Source organism: Somniosus microcephalus, unplaced genomic scaffold, assembly GCF_052327205.1.
Source record: "Somniosus microcephalus isolate GS21.2 unplaced genomic scaffold, FLI_Smic_1.0 unresolved_chr7, whole genome shotgun sequence".
Taxonomy (NCBI): domain Eukaryota; kingdom Metazoa; phylum Chordata; class Chondrichthyes; order Squaliformes; family Somniosidae; genus Somniosus; species Somniosus microcephalus.
This window is the reverse complement of record NW_028225185.1, coordinates 9,113,371-9,129,570: the sequence shown is the minus strand read 5'-3', so window position 1 is coordinate 9,129,570 and position 16,200 is coordinate 9,113,371. Positions and strand designations below refer to the sequence as shown.

Genomic DNA, 16,200 nt, shown 5'->3' with positions numbered 1-16,200 from the left:
TTTTGGTCTTCGGCCCTAATATCTCCTTAGGTGGCTCGGAGTCAAACTTCGTTGATAACTCTCCTGTGAAGTAAGTTTGGACGTTTTACTACATTAAAGGTGCTATATGAATACACGGTGTTGTTGTTGTTGGAAGTGGGACGGGACTTTATGCAGGATTCACATATAACATTCTAACTTACAGCAAACAAACTCTATTCAGCAAACCGAGGCTATTTAAACAGTGCATGACAGCAAACAGTCTACAGGGTCTATTTAAAAAGAGCATTTACAAACTACAGCAAACAGAACTCATGACCGGAACTAAGCAACTTCGCCCGATAAATACTCGGTGATTTCTCCAGCATAATGCAGTGAGTTGAGGATACTTATAGAATACAAATTATGTGCGTAAGAAGTTACTGTTGTACATGTAGGTGTTACCCAGAGGAGCTATTAGATTTTTAACATTATTTAACATTCCACCTAATGCCATAATTGAGCTGTACACAACGTATCTACTTACATAGAAGTAAATTGTGCAGGAGAAATGTAGCAGTGGGGCAGTGGACATGTACTAAATCATCACAACTGGAGATTAATATGGAAAGAAGGTAACGTGAAGAATTATTAATTATTACTAGTAAAGTGCGCCTTTCTGGAAACATGTTGACAGGGTTTATGGCTCTATTTCAGTTAGTAAAGGGGGTGCAGGAACAGAGAGACCTGGGGTTCAGTTACACCCATCTTTGAAGGTGGCAGGAAAAGTTGCGAAGGATGTTAAAATGGCGGTATAAATGACAAAACTAGGGCGTTATGCTAAACCTTAATAAACACTGGTTAGGCCTCAGGTGGAGTATTGTGTTCAATTCTGGGCACCACGCTTTAAGAAGGATGTCAAGACCTTGGGAGGGTGCAGAGCAGATTTACTAGAATGGTACCAGGGATGAGGGACTTCACTTATGTGGAGAGTTTCGAATTGTTCTCCTTAGAGCAGGGAGGGTTAAAGGGAGATTTTGATGCTGGGTTTCCTGAGCACCGGGAAACCCGGCTCGCAGCTGATAAATTCAAGTCAGGCTCCGAACTGCTCTGCGGGAGCCTGATTTAAATATTATAATGAGTTTCCCGCCTGAGAGCTTAAATATGGCGGCAGGAGCTGATGCAGTGGGTTCACGTGGGGTTACACCATTTTTATATGTAACTCCCCCACCCTCATCCGCCTTATTCCCATCCATTCCCCCAATAGAGTTCCCAGGTCATATTACGTTCAGGAATGAATTGCTGGGTCAATAAAGTATTCTAAGAACACTGTATGTAGGTTACAGAGCACTAACGACAACGTGTTTTTATACAGCGCCTTTAACGTAGTAAAGCATCCCAAGGTGCTGCACAGGAGTGCTTAACAAACAAAATTTGACACCGATCCACATAAGGAGATATTATGACAGGTGACCAAAAGCTTGCTCAGAGAGGTGAGTTATAAGGAGGGTCTTAAAGGTGAAGGGAGAGGGGGAGAGGTTTAGAGAAGTGCTCAGGGCAGATTGGGATCCATCGAGTTTCGCTACCAACAGTTAGCATTTGCAATCTTCACCAATTTGCGGGGGGGATCGAACAGTTGGATCACTTTAAGTGACAGGAGTGTCATTCCGCCGGATTCACACCTCCCGGATTGTCCTTTCACTTTGGAGTCAAGGCCGGAACGTTGCTTACCTGGGTGGGTCCGGTGCGGGTGGTGGCCATGGCGGGTCGCGACCCCGCTCTTGGCTCCATCCCGCTGCTGAAAATGCACTCACCTTAGTGGGGCCTATTAAGCCCGCTCAGCACATTATCCGGCCCAATGAGTTGGAGCGGGTCTGGTGACATCATTCATGACACGTTATCAGCCGGGATCATAAAGGGACCATGGCCACATCGCAGTTGAAGTTTAATCTAACATAGTGCCGTCATTGCACTAAGAGGCATTGGGGGTGAGATGACAGCGGGATCCTGGCCCGCTGACAAAAATATCGACATTCCCCCCCGAACCCCCACCGATCTCATCCGCTATCACACTGGAAAGTACCAGCTGGGTCTGTACCGAGTTCTAAATGACTCCAAACTAAAGTCTAACTTCAATCAGAGGGGGGGATTTTCCTGGGGTTCAGCGGTGGGATCGGTGGCGGGTCAGGAGGGAAAATGTTTTTTTTACAGTGGTCGGGATCCCACTGTCAACCCGCTACCACACACCTTTACCAAATGTCGGGTCTGTCAGCGCTAAACAGACCTGACAGGTAGCTGCGGGGCAGGCAATTCAGGTCACTAGCACCTTGTTAACAAAGCAGTAACAACAATTTGGAGGTCGCCTTTAGAATTTACCAACTCGCCAACCGGGTGCACGCTGCTGGGGCATCACATCTGTTAAGCTGGGCAGGAGTTGAATGGCCATGGAATCGTCTCATTACTTGACATCTGGAAATGTGCTATAAAAGCACCCATCTCACAGCTGGTCACTTTCCAAGGTCAAAAGCTGTTGCTTAATGCATTTGGAAGAGAGATACAGCTTTAAGCAGATTTCAAGTGTTTGGAGCAAACTCGTCCATCGTACGTGTAATTATTACATACGCACACAAGGTTAATATGTAAGCTCGTGTCTCCTCATTGGAATAACCTCTTTCACCATTGCTAGATTCCTTCTCTCAACTCAAGCTCACCTGCCATCTATTCCATCAGCACGGGTACAATTTATACTCTCACCATGGTCCTCATAATCTGAGCATGATCAGCCGCAACACCAGCATCACCAGGCACACCAGCAGCACCAACAACCACACCAACCTTCTCTGCAATCACCTGATGCTGCACAGGACAGAGGGCATCAGCACGCGACCACATTACTGTCCGAGATGCCAGGGATGGCCTCGCCATGGCCAGATTTACTTCACTTGATGCTCCACACCGATATGGCTGCCACATGAAGCGCCAGGTTGGCACCGCCCCACACCAACAACCTAAAGAATCCCTACAATGCCCAAGCCATTCCTTTCTCACTCATCAACATTGCGGGGTTGTGGGTATGATTATGTTTCAACATTCAATGCCACTCACCAAGCCACTTTCAAAGCTGCACACCAATCTGTCAAAGAATGGAAGAAGTTTTGAAAAAAAAGATTTCCATGTCTTCTAACAGAAATTTCAAATGACAATTGGCCAAAACACATAAGTGCCTATCCGTGTGTGTTACTAGTTGGTGTGATTGGATTAGGATGAGGGTGAGTGTGAGTGGTGGTTAGTGATATGTGGAAGTCAGAATGTAGGTAGAGAGGGATGGGTGGAGGTGCAAGGTAAGTTGGTGTGAGTAAGGCTGTGCAGTATTAGGACAGGGAAGACAGAGTCACAGGGATGTGATGAGTGGCACAGCAGGATGAGCTTGACTGTGTCTTTGCATTAACGTTGCGTGTTCTACTGAGATCATTGAAAGGTTTGCACCACTGAAGCCTGGTCCTCTTGATGATATCCCTGCTTGTGTCCTCCTGAGCAATGTGCAAACAGGCTGCGTTGGTCTCCTGGAGAGCTCTCATTGGAAGGTAAAATAACCTCCCTACGTGCTCTGGGGGAGTCATGAGAGAGCGTGGGTGCAGCCGTGCATCTCTGTGAAGTGCTTGTCAATGTTTGCAGCACTTCAATGCTGCAGAACACGAACAGCACAAATGTCAAAGTAAATTTGTGCATGGTCCCTTTAAGAAAACCGGCTGATGACGCGGCATTAAATGACGTAATCAGACCTGCTTCCTTCAATTGGCTGGGAAACTCGCAAGGCGGGATTAACAAGCCCAATCAGGGGCAAATCATGTCGGAGGGCGGGATTGAGCCAGCAGCTAGGCCGCAACCCGCCAATGGCCTCGCCCGCCACGGACCCGCCCAGTTAGGGGAAATCGCGGTTTAAGTGTCTCCACAGGGAGTCTTTGACACAGGCCGACTATACAGTGTGGGAATTGTTCACATTTTCCTCTTTTGCTGCCCCGCGTGTAGTTCATAAGCTATCCTCCAGTTCCTCGTTCACAGCCCAGTCTAAAGACCCTTACCATACATTCATTATCTGTGCTTTTCCGACCTGGATGATGTCCCCTTTCAATACTTGATTGAGCAACGGAACCAGACTGGGTTTTAGCAACCTCTTTCATAATCTAATCCCAGAATGATGCGCGGCGCTCTTTAATGAATGACCTGTAATTGATCAATTTCACATTTGAAACAAGGGCTCCAAAGTGACACATGTGGTCTCAGCACCGATCTACAGAAGCTGAAGGTTTGGAAATCAAACAGCCACGTGATGTGTGGTGTCAGCATAATCCCTATCCTTCACTTTAATATATGCTGATGGGCTCAAGAGATAGAGAGATAAATAATCTTTATTTATTAGTACACTTATAGAAACTTAGCACCTCCAGTGCTATGAGAATGATTTCAATTGTACTCACAAGCACAGCTGTTGAATCATGCAAGGTAAGCACGGTGATCGTACGTCAGCACGTTCATAGTACGTGTGATTATTACGTACGCATGCAGGGTTAATATGTAAGCTCGTTGGTGCTCACGCATGCTCCTCGCAGCCCCGCCTTCACCACCAGCCTTGCAGGTGCTCATTGGCGACACTCTCTGTCCAGTGTTCTCTGGACATTTCACATGCATGATTAACCATATTCAAATCCTCACTTGCTGATCTAGGAGCACGGGAACAGGAGTAGACCCACAGTGGATTACCTCACACTCCCCCACATTGAGCCCCATCTCTCATATTTCTCTCCACTCACTGCCTGTACATATCCCCTTCCAAAGTGTTGCTCCCATCTACACAAGTTACTGTGCCTCCTAATTTAACACCACCTGCAAACTTGGATATACAACTCTCTATTCCTTCATCCAACTCATTAATATATGCGGAGGAAAGATTGAGGCCCCAGATCAGATCCTTGGGGAACACCACATTTCACATCCCGCCAATCTGAGCACCTACACATTATCCCGACTCTCTGTCACTTACTTCCCATCCCCATCCAAACTCCAGCCCAGGTCAAAAGGCTCCCCCCCCCCCACCCCCATTCCATGCGGTCTCAACTTGGCCAATAATCTTTAATGTGGAACTTTATTGAATGCCTTCTGGGAGTCCGTTTCGATAACATCCATAGACACTTCTTTGTCTATCTGATTAGTGACCTTCCTAAGAAATGCAACTACATTAGTCAGACATGATTTACCTTTAACAAAGCCATGCTGGTACCCTCTTATCAGCTCTTATTTGCAGAAGTGATCAGTCACTCTATCCTTAATGACGGATTCTGTTAACTTCCCCACAACTGACGTTAAATTGACAGGCCGGTAGTGACCTGGCTTCGCTCTCCCACCCTTCTTCAATAATCCAGTATCTGGAGCACTGTGTACAGGTACTGGGCACCGCATCTCAGAAAGGATCTATTGGTGGGAGTTCAGCGCAGATATATCAGAATGTTACCAGGGCTCCAAGGGTTCAATTAGGAGGAGAAGTTAGATAAACTAGGCTTGTATTCGCTGGAATATGTAATGTTAAGCGGTGATTTGATTGAGGTTATTAGGATTTTGTAATTGATTCATAGGGTAGACAAAGAGAAACTACTCCTCCGGTGGGGGGACGTCCAGGAATAGGAAGCATAACCTTAAAATTCAGAATTCCAGTAGGGAATTCAGCAGCAACCTTTTATACCCAGAGAGTGCTGAGAATGTGGAACTCATTGCCATATGGAATAGTTGAGTCGAATAGTATAGAAGCATTTCAGGGGAAGCTCGATAAGTACATGAGGGAGAAAGGAAGAGAAGGATATGTTGATGGGGTGAGATGAAAGAGGTTGGGAGGAGGCTCGTGTGGGGCATAAAAAGCGGCATCGACTAATTGGGCTGAATGGTGTGTTTGTGCTGTACATTCTATGTAATCCACTCAATGTCCCTTTGAGTGCTGAGTAAAGACGGACCACTTTAAGCTCGTGGCAGCATTTCATGTTTATTAAGAGCTGTGTTACACAAGTTCCCATTCACAATATGGTCGCAGGATAAAGTGAAATATGTCCCCATTCTACACAGAGCGAAAGTTTACACACAAGATATTGGGGACTGTTGTACAGAAAGTTCCATCTCACAATCATTTCGTTCTCTTCTGATTTTATTAAACATTCAGATTGTTTGTCAAAAACTGAAATTGCTACAGCGATTACATTGCAAACAAGGCGGATTGCACACGTTGAATGATCTGTTTCATTATATTAAACACTAGCAAAAATCAAACTGCACTGCCAACTCGCACCGCCTCAGTCTGAACACGAGGAGGCGCTGATGGTCTTCAGAAGAGGCGAGCTCAGGGAGCCGTGGCTGACGCTGCAGGAATAGCTAGAGCCCTTGTTCCAGGCGGCGGCGGGGACACTCAGGTAACTGCTCAGGCTGTAGGTTTGATCGCTGTCCGGGGACACGGCGCCTGTCGTCACCCCGCTATCTGTCTCTTGGCCATCCACGCTCCAGCGGAGCCGCACCAAGCCCGGCTTAAAGCGACTCACCAGGCAGGAGAGAGTGGCCGAACCCGAGCTGATTTCTTCCAAGGAGGGAGGGAGAAGAAGAACCGAGGGGCTTCGATCCTCGCTGCCATGTGTGGGGGGAGAGAAAATTCATTAGTTTATGGAATCCGTCAGCAGTGGGACGCTCCGATCTGAAATCAAAGATACCAAAAAACACCCAGAACAAAATTCACTTTAATATAAATTCTTAAATCTCTGCTCCTCTGCCAATACTTTTGCCTTCAATATAACCGTGACTTGGTTCAAAAATAATTAATTGGCTGTAAAGCGCTTTGGGAATTCCTGAGGTCGTGAAAGGGGATTTTTTAAAGCAAATTCTTTCTTTCTTTCATCCCTTCCTTATTTCTTTCTTTACTTCTTTCTCTCTAACTTGTAAAATAACAATAGAAAATGCTGGAAATACAGACCGGGTCAGTCAGTGTTAAAATGCGGTCAGTGTTAACTTGAAAGAGCTGAATTCACGGAGCTGTGACCCGCTTTTCACCGAGAGTCCACATATGTTCTGATATCTCAAACTGATGCAGCCCTTTCAAAGAGCCGCCACAGGCACGATGGGCCGAATGGCCTCCTTCTGTGCTGCATCGTTCTATAAGATTCGGGAAGGTTTTTTTACCATTACAATTTATTTTAGAATTGCTGTGTTGGAAACTGATCCGCTTTCAATGTTGCGGCGATGATAATTGAGCCGGGTCTGATACCGGGTATTGAAGAGCTCACTGAATAAAGAGAGGACATTGTACACGGGCTGGGAATTAATGCAGTGACTCTGTCTAACAATATTGTAAATAGTTTACACAGAGTTACACAGAATATACAACACACAATACTGTAAATGTTTTACACAGAATATACGGCACAGAAACAGTTCATTCGGAATAACCAGTCCATGCCGGTGTTTATGCTCCACTCGAGCCTCCTCCAATCCTTCCTCATCTAACTCTATCACCATAACCCTCTATTCCCTTCTCCCTCACACGCCTCCTCTTAAATTCATCTATACTATTCGCCTTAATCATTCCCCGTGATAGCGAATTCCACATTCTCACCACTCTCTGGGTAAAGAATTTTATCCTGAATTTCCTATTGCATTTTTGGTAACTATCTTGTATTGATGGTCTCTAGTTTTGCTCTTCCCCGCAAGTGGAAATACTCTCTCTGCCTCCACTCTATCAAAACCTTTCATCATTTTAAAGACCTCTATTCGGTCACTCCTCAGTCTTATCTTTCTCCCGGTTTGATGAAGGGTTTTCACTGTTTGATATTTCTAGGACAGCGGGCACAAGGATTGTAAAGTATTCTCGCTCCAGAGACAAGTAAGGATTCCTCCCCGCGCGGGTGAACTGATTTCTCTCTCGGGATCAGCTCAGACTCGCCTGTCCCGGATCGATCCGTTCAACACTGGGCGGCCGCGGGACCCGACAGATCAACCCAGGAGAATCGGCGCTATCCCCGGGGGACACTGGACAGGGAGAGTCATCAGACACAGCCTGGGGGAGGGGAGACGGTCAGCAGCGAGAGAATGAGATGGAGAGAAAGTTCCCTTCAACAAGCATCACCCAGTCTCACTCACACACACGGGGCTGGTCAGTAATTGTCACTGCGCCGCTTCATGGTAAAGCGCCGGTTCTGCTCTATAAACAGCGGGGAGATTGCGAATAATGAGCTCAGACAGATTAAATATCGGAGCAGGAAATTCAGAATAAAACCAGTCCCGGCAAACGAACACAATCCCGACTAGTCCCGGTGTTGCTGGCGACAGGGAGTCGATCCAAGCTGTTGTGTGCTGGGACAGCGGGTCTCGGGAGGGTCCTCTCTCTCTCCCAGCCCAGAGCCGGACACCCGACGGCTGCGGTCAGGGGGACAATACGCCACAGGAATAAAACCAGCACCAACATTGAAAGTTGCAAATGACGGTAAATGGGTTGGGATTCCCCGGGGGCTTACCTGCCGGCTCCGGGCAATCTTTAAAAATCGAACGCTGCGCACTCTGGACAATAGATATAATTCTACATACACAAAGAATTAAGAAATGCATGGCATAGAATCACACAGCACAGAAGGAGGCCATTCGGCCCATCGTGCCAGTGCCGGCTGTTTGAAAGAGCTCTCCAATCAGTCCCACTCCCCTGCTCTTTCCCCACAGCCCTGCAATAGTCTCCTGTTCAAGTCTCAGTGTAACATAGGACATATTCAGTGTCCACTGTCAGAACTTCACAGTGTAGCTCACAGCTTTCTCGCTCTCTCTTTCTCTCTCTGTCTCTTGCCGCACCCGAATGATACCGGCGTTTAGAGGGTTAAATTACGAGGCCGGGGTGTTTAAAATGTGAAAAGGGATTCGAACAGGTAAACGCAGAGAAACGATTTACTCCGGTCGGGGAATCAAGAACAGTGGGAGATCAACTTAAAAATAGAGCCGGGCCGTTTAGGAGGAAAGCTCTTTTTCACACAGGGTCGAGAGGCTGAATGGCCTCCTCTTGTCCCTCTGTCACTATTTTATCAATCAGTTCTCCTATGAGAACATTCAGCCCATCGTGCTTGTGCCGGCTCTTTGAATAGAGCTCTCCAATTATTCCCACTCCCCTGCTCTTTCCCCAAAGCCCTGCATTATTCTTTTCAAGTATTTCTCCAATTCCCTTTTGAAAGTTACTGTTGAATCTGCTTCCACCGCCCTTTCAGGCAGCGCGTTCCAGATCACAACAACTCGCTGCGTAAAAAGAACACTTCTCCTCATCTCCCCTATTGAATGGGAGCAGGAAATGGTGTCAAACTTCATTTCAGCGCAGTATTATTCCCCGAGGCGCTTCAACAATTCCAATTCTGACCAGTTTAACATGTTTTGGGTATAAATAGATCCAACGTCAAAATTCACTGAATGGAGATTTCTCTGGCGCCCGGGAATGAAAGCGACTGTAAATTAATAATAATTGAAACAATGTGAATGATAGAATGAGAGAGTCACTTACTCTTTATACTCAGGACGGTCCCCGGTCCGAAGATGAATCCCGAGTCCCACGTAGCACAGTAATAGACGGCGGAGTCACCGGGCACCAGGGTTCCGATGGTCAGAATGAAACTGTTACTGGAGGCGTCTCTGGAAGGTTGAAAACGATCCGTGAAGCCGGTGCCTCGGTAGATGTTGCCACTGGTATAATGGCTTATGACCCACACCGGAGCTTCCCCGGGTCGCTGTCGGTACCAGAACATATCCTTGCTGCCCACAGCCCCGTTCTCCATCGCACACTGTAACCGGGCCGTCTGACCCGCGGAGACAGGATCGGATATTGGGGACTGATTGAGGACGGGAGCCGCCAGGACACCTTCAATAAAAGAAAAAATCAATCCATTCAGAGACTTGGAACAAATAGGACGTTAATGCTTCAATAAACACGGAGAGAAAACCGCCCGATTCTCGGTAATGAACCGATTTAGTTGCGGATAAAATCGTGACTAAAACCATCCGTTTCTCACCTGTTAAATGGATCAGCAGAGCCCACAGGTGATGCATCGCTGGAGCCATTTCCTCCGGAGAAGCGCCAACAGCCACCGCTCAAATTTCCGACTGAACCGTGCGCTGTTCCTGTAAACTCCGGGACCCGGTCCGGTTACAGTGTCTGCAAACCCGAGACTCCGGGTCTATTTATTACCCGGTATGCAAATGGCTGGGAGGGGCCAGGAAAAGGAAGGAGGCAGATTTTTAATTCGGGTATTTGTTTTAATCTATTTGTGTCTGATTAAATTTTTAAATTCTCATACTTTTCATTTATAAAAATGTTTAGACTGCAATTGGAGATTCTGTTAAGGGAAGGCGCCAAGATTTCGAAGATTTTTGCGATTAATGAATATTTAGTCTGTGTTCTACCCCAGAAAAATGAGGGGCGGATTGTAGAGATACGGATCAGCTGATGCACTTCGGCCGGAATCGTTCTGATAACGCGCTGTTACTCTCTGATATACTGCATCAGATTTTAAAATAAACTTTCCCCCTAAAATACATATTTCATAATAGGCTGACTCTAAATCAGCAGCAAGGCAACCCTGGATTCGACAATCCCTTTAAAATTGGTGTTTCAATTGAGAAATATGATTTGGGCTCCAGTCTGTAAATACATTTCTGATGAGAATATTCCTGAGGCGGAGTAAAGAGCGGATTAGATGAGTGAGAAAGAGGGGAAGAAAGCGTCATTTTTCACCCTGCCCCGGATTAAAGAGAGGTTGTTCTATTATAGTCTGAGTCACCACCTTTAAAACTCAGGAGGACAAATAATACTCGCCACAATATTAATAAAATGACACCTTGCCTTTAATTTGCTGCCGGTCCGATTAATGCGCGCAGCTCCCGTTTTAAACCCTGTTCCAGTTGAATTATTAAGCGGCGGGGTCAGTTGTTTCTGGGGCTCTGTGATGTTGAACACTTCCCCTGTTTGGAGTCAATCCCTAACTCCCCACACTGAGTCTTGGTTCGTGTTTTTAAAAGTCAGGTTGAAACTGGTTGGTGTCAGTTACTTCAGGGAGAAAGAAAAATGCATGAAATTGTTAATAATTGGGTTGTCTCGAGATATTAGCGTCAAAGGAATAATATTTTTGTTTAATAAATATCTGAATTGTGCAACTGTGAAGTTAGGTATTCCCCCGTTCCTTAGAAAAACACACAGAGCGGCCGGAGGGATTCTCGCCCCCGAGAGTAGCCGGCACTGAATTCGGGCAGGGATTGGTTCTCACCTGGACAAGGGGCTTTTCGGTGAAGCCCAGGTGCTTGGTTCTGTTTCTGCGCTTGAACTGATCACTGATTCCTCTGGTCTGTTAGAATTATTAAAGGGGCTTTGGTGCTGTGACTGGAGCTGCTCTCTCAACCTTGCACAGGGACCAAGAGCTTTGTCACTGCTGACACCGACACGGCTGACTGGAGAACCAATCATTGCGCAGCACTGGCCACACCGCGCACTGCACCTTGGGAACTGTAGGTCCACATTCGGTACGAATGCATGAATTGCAACAGTTATACATTCCTTTCTGGCGCAAAAACACAAAAGGAAAAGCGGCTCAACCATGGCTAACAAAAGAATGTAAGGACATTATTAGATCCAAAGAGGATTCGTATGAAGTTGCCAGAAAAAGTAGCAAGGTTGAGGATTGGGAACATTTTACAATTCAGCAGAAAAGGACCAAGAGATTGATTAAGAGGGGGAAAATAGAGTATGCGAGTGAAATTGCAAGGAACATAAAAGTGGACTGTAAAAGCTTCTACACGTATGTAAAAATAAAAAAGATTCGTGAAGACAAATTTAGGTCCGTTACAGTCAGAAACGGGAGAATTTATAATGGGGAACAAGGAAATGGAAAGCAATTAAACAAATATTTTGGTTCTGTCTTCACGGAAGGGGACACAAACAACTTCCCAGAAATGCTAGGGAACGAAGGGTCGAGTCAGTAGGAGGAATCTAAGGAAGTTAGTATTAGTAAAATAATAGCGCTGGGAAAGTTAATGGGACTGAAATCCGCAAATACCCAGGGCCTGATGATAGGTATCCCAGAGTACTAAATGAAGTAGCCATGGAAATAGTGGATGCATTGTTTGTCATTTTCCAAAATTCTATAGAATATGGAACAGTTCCTGCAAATTGGAGGGTGGCAAATGTAACCCCACTATTTAGATTGGAGGGAGAGAGAAAACAGGTTTGCTGATGACACGAAATTAGGTGGGATTGTGAGTTGTGAGGAGGATGCAAAGAGGCTTCAAGGCGATTTTGACAAGGTGAGTGAAGTGAGCAAATACATGGCAGATGCAGGTGGATAAATGTGACGTTATCCACTTCAGCAGGAAAAACAGAAAAGCAGAGTATTACGTAAATGGTGATAGATTGGGAAATGTTGATGTACAAAGGGACCTGGATGTCCTTGTACACCAGTCACTGAAAGCAAACATACAGGAGCAGCAAGCAGTTAGGAAGGCAAATGGTATGTTGGCCTTCATTGCAAGAGGATTTGAGTAAAAGAGCAAGGATGTCTTACTACAGTTATACAGGCCCTTGGTGAGCCCGCACCTGGAGTACTGTGTGCAATTTTGGTCTCCTTCCCTAAGAAAGGATAGTCATGCCATAGAGGGAGTGCAGCGAAGGTTCACCAGACTGATTCCTGGAATGGCAGGACTGTCGTATGAGGAGAGATTGGGTCGATTATAGAATTTGTTCAACGCAGTTTGGCATAAAAATAAAACAAAAAATGTGACTCAACCGTGGCTAACAAGGGAAATTAGGGATAGCATAATATCCAAGGGAGGACATATAAATTGGCCAGAAAAAGTAGTAAGCCTGAGGATTAGGAGCAGTTTAGGACTCAACTAAGGAGGGCAAATGTATTAATTAAGAAAGGGAAAATAGAATATTAGAGTAAGCTTGCAGGGAACATACAAACTGACTCTAAAAGCTTTTATAGATATGTGAAGAGGAAAAGATTGGTGAAGTCAAACGTAGGACCCTTGCAGTCAGAATCAGGGGAATTTATAATGGGGAACAAAGAAATGGCAGACCAATTAAATACATATTTTGGTTCTGTCTTCCCAAAGAGGACACTAATAACCTCCCATAGATGTCAGGGAACATAGGGTCTGATGAAAGGGAGGAACTGAAAGAAATCAGTATTTGTAGGGAAATGGTGTTAGGGAAATTGATGGGACTGAAGGCCGATAAATCCCCAGGGCCTGATAATCTACATCATTTGGTACTTAAGGATGTGGCCCTAGAAATAGTAGATGCATTGCTGATCATCTTCCAACATTCGATGGAATCTGGAACAGTACCCATGGATTGGAGGGTAGCTAATGTTACCCCACTATTCAAAAAAGGTGGTAGAGAGAAAACGGGGAATTACAGATTGGTAAGCCTGAAATCAGTAGTGGGGAAAATGCTAGAGTTCATTATAAAAGATGTAATAGCAGGGCACTTGGAAAACAGTGACAGGATCGGACAAATTCAACATTGATTTACAAAAGGTAAATCGTGCTTGACTAATCTACTGGAATTTTTTGAGGATGTAAGTTGTAAAATAGATAAGGGAGAACCAGTGGGTGTTGTGTATTTGGACTTTCAGAAAGCTTTCGATAAAGTCCCGCATAAGAGATTAGCGTGTAAATTTAAGGCACATGGGATTGGGGGCAAGGTATTGACTTGGATAGAGAACTGGTTGGCAGACAGAAAACAAAGAGTTGGAATAAACGTGTCTTTTTCTGAGTGGCAGGCAGTGACTAGTGGGGTACCGCAGGGATCGGTTCTTGGGCCCCAGCTATTCATAATATATATTAATGATCTAGACAAGGGAACTAGATGTAATATCTCCAAATTTGCAGACAACACAAACCTGGCTGGGCATGTGTGTTGTGAGGAGGATGCCGAGAAACTCCAGGATGATTTGGACAGGTTGGGTGATTGGGCAGATGCATGGCAGATGCAATATTACGTGGATAAATGTGAGGTTATCCACTTTGGTGGCAAAAACAGGAAGGCAGATTATTATCTGAATGGCAATAGATTGGGAGAAGGGGAAGTGCAACGAGACCTGGGCGTCCTTGTGCACCAGTCGCTGAAGGTAAGCATGCAGGTGCAGCAGGCGGTTAAAAGGGAAATGGCATGTTGGCCTTCGTAGCGAGAGGGTTTGTGTACAGGAACAAGGATGTCTTGCTGCAGTTATACAGGGCCTTGGTGAGACCACATCTTGAGTATTGTGTGCAGTTTTGGTCGCCTTATCTGAGGAAGGATGTTCTTGCCATGGAAGGAGTTCAGCGAAGATTCACCAGGCTGATACCCGGGATGGCAGGAATGACGTATGAGGAGAGATTGTGTCGATTGGGCTTGTACTCGCTGGAGTTTAGAAGAATGAGAGGGGATCTCATTGAAACTTATAAAATTCTGACAGGACTGGACAGACTAGATGCAGGAGGGATGTTCCCGATGGTCGGGGAGTCCAGAACCAGGGGTCACAGTCTAAGGATAAAGGGTAGGTCATTTAGGACAGAAATGTGAAGGAAATTCTTCACCCAGAGAGTGGTGAACCTGTGCAATTCTCTACCACAGAAGGCAGTAGAGGCCAATACATTAAATCAATTCAAGAAGGAGTTGGATATATTTCTTAAGGCTACAGGGATCAAGGGGTATGGGGAGAGAGCAGGGACCGGGTACTGAATTTGGATGATCAGCCATGATCGCATTGAATGGCGGAGCAGGCTCGAGGGGCCGAATGGCCAACTTCTGCTCGTATCTTCTATGTCTATGTTTCTATGATTAGGCTTGTATTCACTAGAGTTTAGAAGAATGAGAGGGGATCTCGTGGAAACGTATAAAATTCTGCCAGGGCTAGACAGATTGGATGCAGGGAGGTTGTTTCCCCTGGATGGTGGCGCGTGGGGGGGGGGGTCTAGAACGAGGGGTCACAGTCTGAAGATACGGGGTAGGACATTTAGGACTGAGTTGAGGAGAAATTTGTTCATTCCGAGGGTGGTGAACCTGTGGAATTCTCTACCACAGATAGCTGTGGAGGCCAAGTCATTGAATATATTTAAGGAGATAGATAGATTTCTAGACACAAAAGGCATCAAGGGGTATGGGGAGAGAGCGGGAATATGGTATTGAGATAGAGGATCAGCCATGATCATCCATGATCATATTGAATGGCAGAGCAGGCTCGAAGGGCCGAATGGCCTACTCCTGCTCCTATGTTTCTATGTTTCTGTGGCCAATAGCCAAGTCAGCGCGTCTATTGACACCACTGAATCAGAGTTAGCTCACCACCACCTCTCTCGACCCATCCACTGTCTCTAAATTGTCACACTGCTTGTCCAACATCCAGCACTGGATGAGCAGAAATTTACACCCACTAAATATTGGGAAGACCGAAGCCATTGTCTTTGGTCCCCGCCACATATTCTGCTCCCTCGAAACGGACTCCATCCCTCTCCCTGATAGAACCAGACTGTTCACAATCTTGTTGTCATATCAGACCCTGAGATTATCTTCCGTCCACATATCTGCAACATAACTAAGACTGCCTATTTCCACCTTCGTAACATCGCCCATTTCCGCACTTGCCTCATCTCAACTGCTGCTGACACCCTCATCCGTGCCTTTGTGACCTCCAGACTTGACTATTCCAAAGCACTCCTGGCCGGCCTAACACTTTCTACACTCTTAAATCTTGAGGGCATACAAAACTCGACTGCCCGTGTCCTAATTCATACCAAAACCTGTTCAATGATCACCCCTGTGCTCGCTGAACTACATTGGCTCCCGGTTAAGCAACACCTCGATTTTAAATGTCTCATCCTTGTTTTCAAATTCCTCCATGGCTTCACTATCCCTATCTCTGTAATATCCTCCAGTCCCACAATCCTCCGAGATATCTGCACTCCTCTAATTCTGGCCTATTGAACACCCCCAATTATAAACTCTCAACCATTGCTGGCTGTGCTTTCAGCTGCCTGTGCCCTAAGGTCTGGAATTCCCTCCCGAAATCTCTCCACCTGTCTACTTCTCTCTCCTCCTCTAACACGCTGCTTAAAACTTACCTATTTGACCAAGCTTTTGGTTATCTGTCCTAATATATCGTTAGTTCTTACGTGGCTTGTAATCATTTTTTCTGAAAATGCTCTTGTGAAGCA

At 45.8% G+C, this 16,200-nt stretch overlaps 1 protein-coding gene across 1 annotated transcript; it reads right to left on the bottom strand.

Moving 5' to 3' along the window:
• Positions 1-5,970: 5,970 nt before the first annotated feature.
• Positions 5,971-10,260, bottom strand: LOC147086464 (immunoglobulin lambda-1 light chain-like). The gene is made up of 3 exons (XM_085978568.1): positions 10,023-10,260; positions 9,514-9,871; positions 5,971-6,618 (listed from the first exon to the last, which is right to left on the bottom strand). Exons 1-3 carry the CDS (start codon positions 10,069-10,071, stop codon positions 6,294-6,296), a joined length of 732 nt encoding a protein of 243 aa, XP_085834694.1. The 5' UTR covers positions 10,072-10,260; the 3' UTR covers positions 5,971-6,293.
• Positions 10,261-16,200: the final 5,940 nt, after the last annotated feature.

Coding starts and splice junctions, on each gene's coding strand:
- LOC147086464 (XM_085978568.1), bottom strand. CDS start 10,071: ATGGCTCCAGCGATGCATCACCTGTGGGCTCTGCTGATCCATTTAACA. Junction 9,872..10,022: donor TCTGCTGATCCATTTAACAG/GTGAGAAACGGA, acceptor CTTTTATTGAAG/GTGTCCTGGCGGCTCCCGTC. Junction 6,619..9,513: donor GTCCTGAGTATAAAGAGTAA/GTGACTCTCTCA, acceptor CACACATGGCAG/CGAGGATCGAAGCCCCTCGG.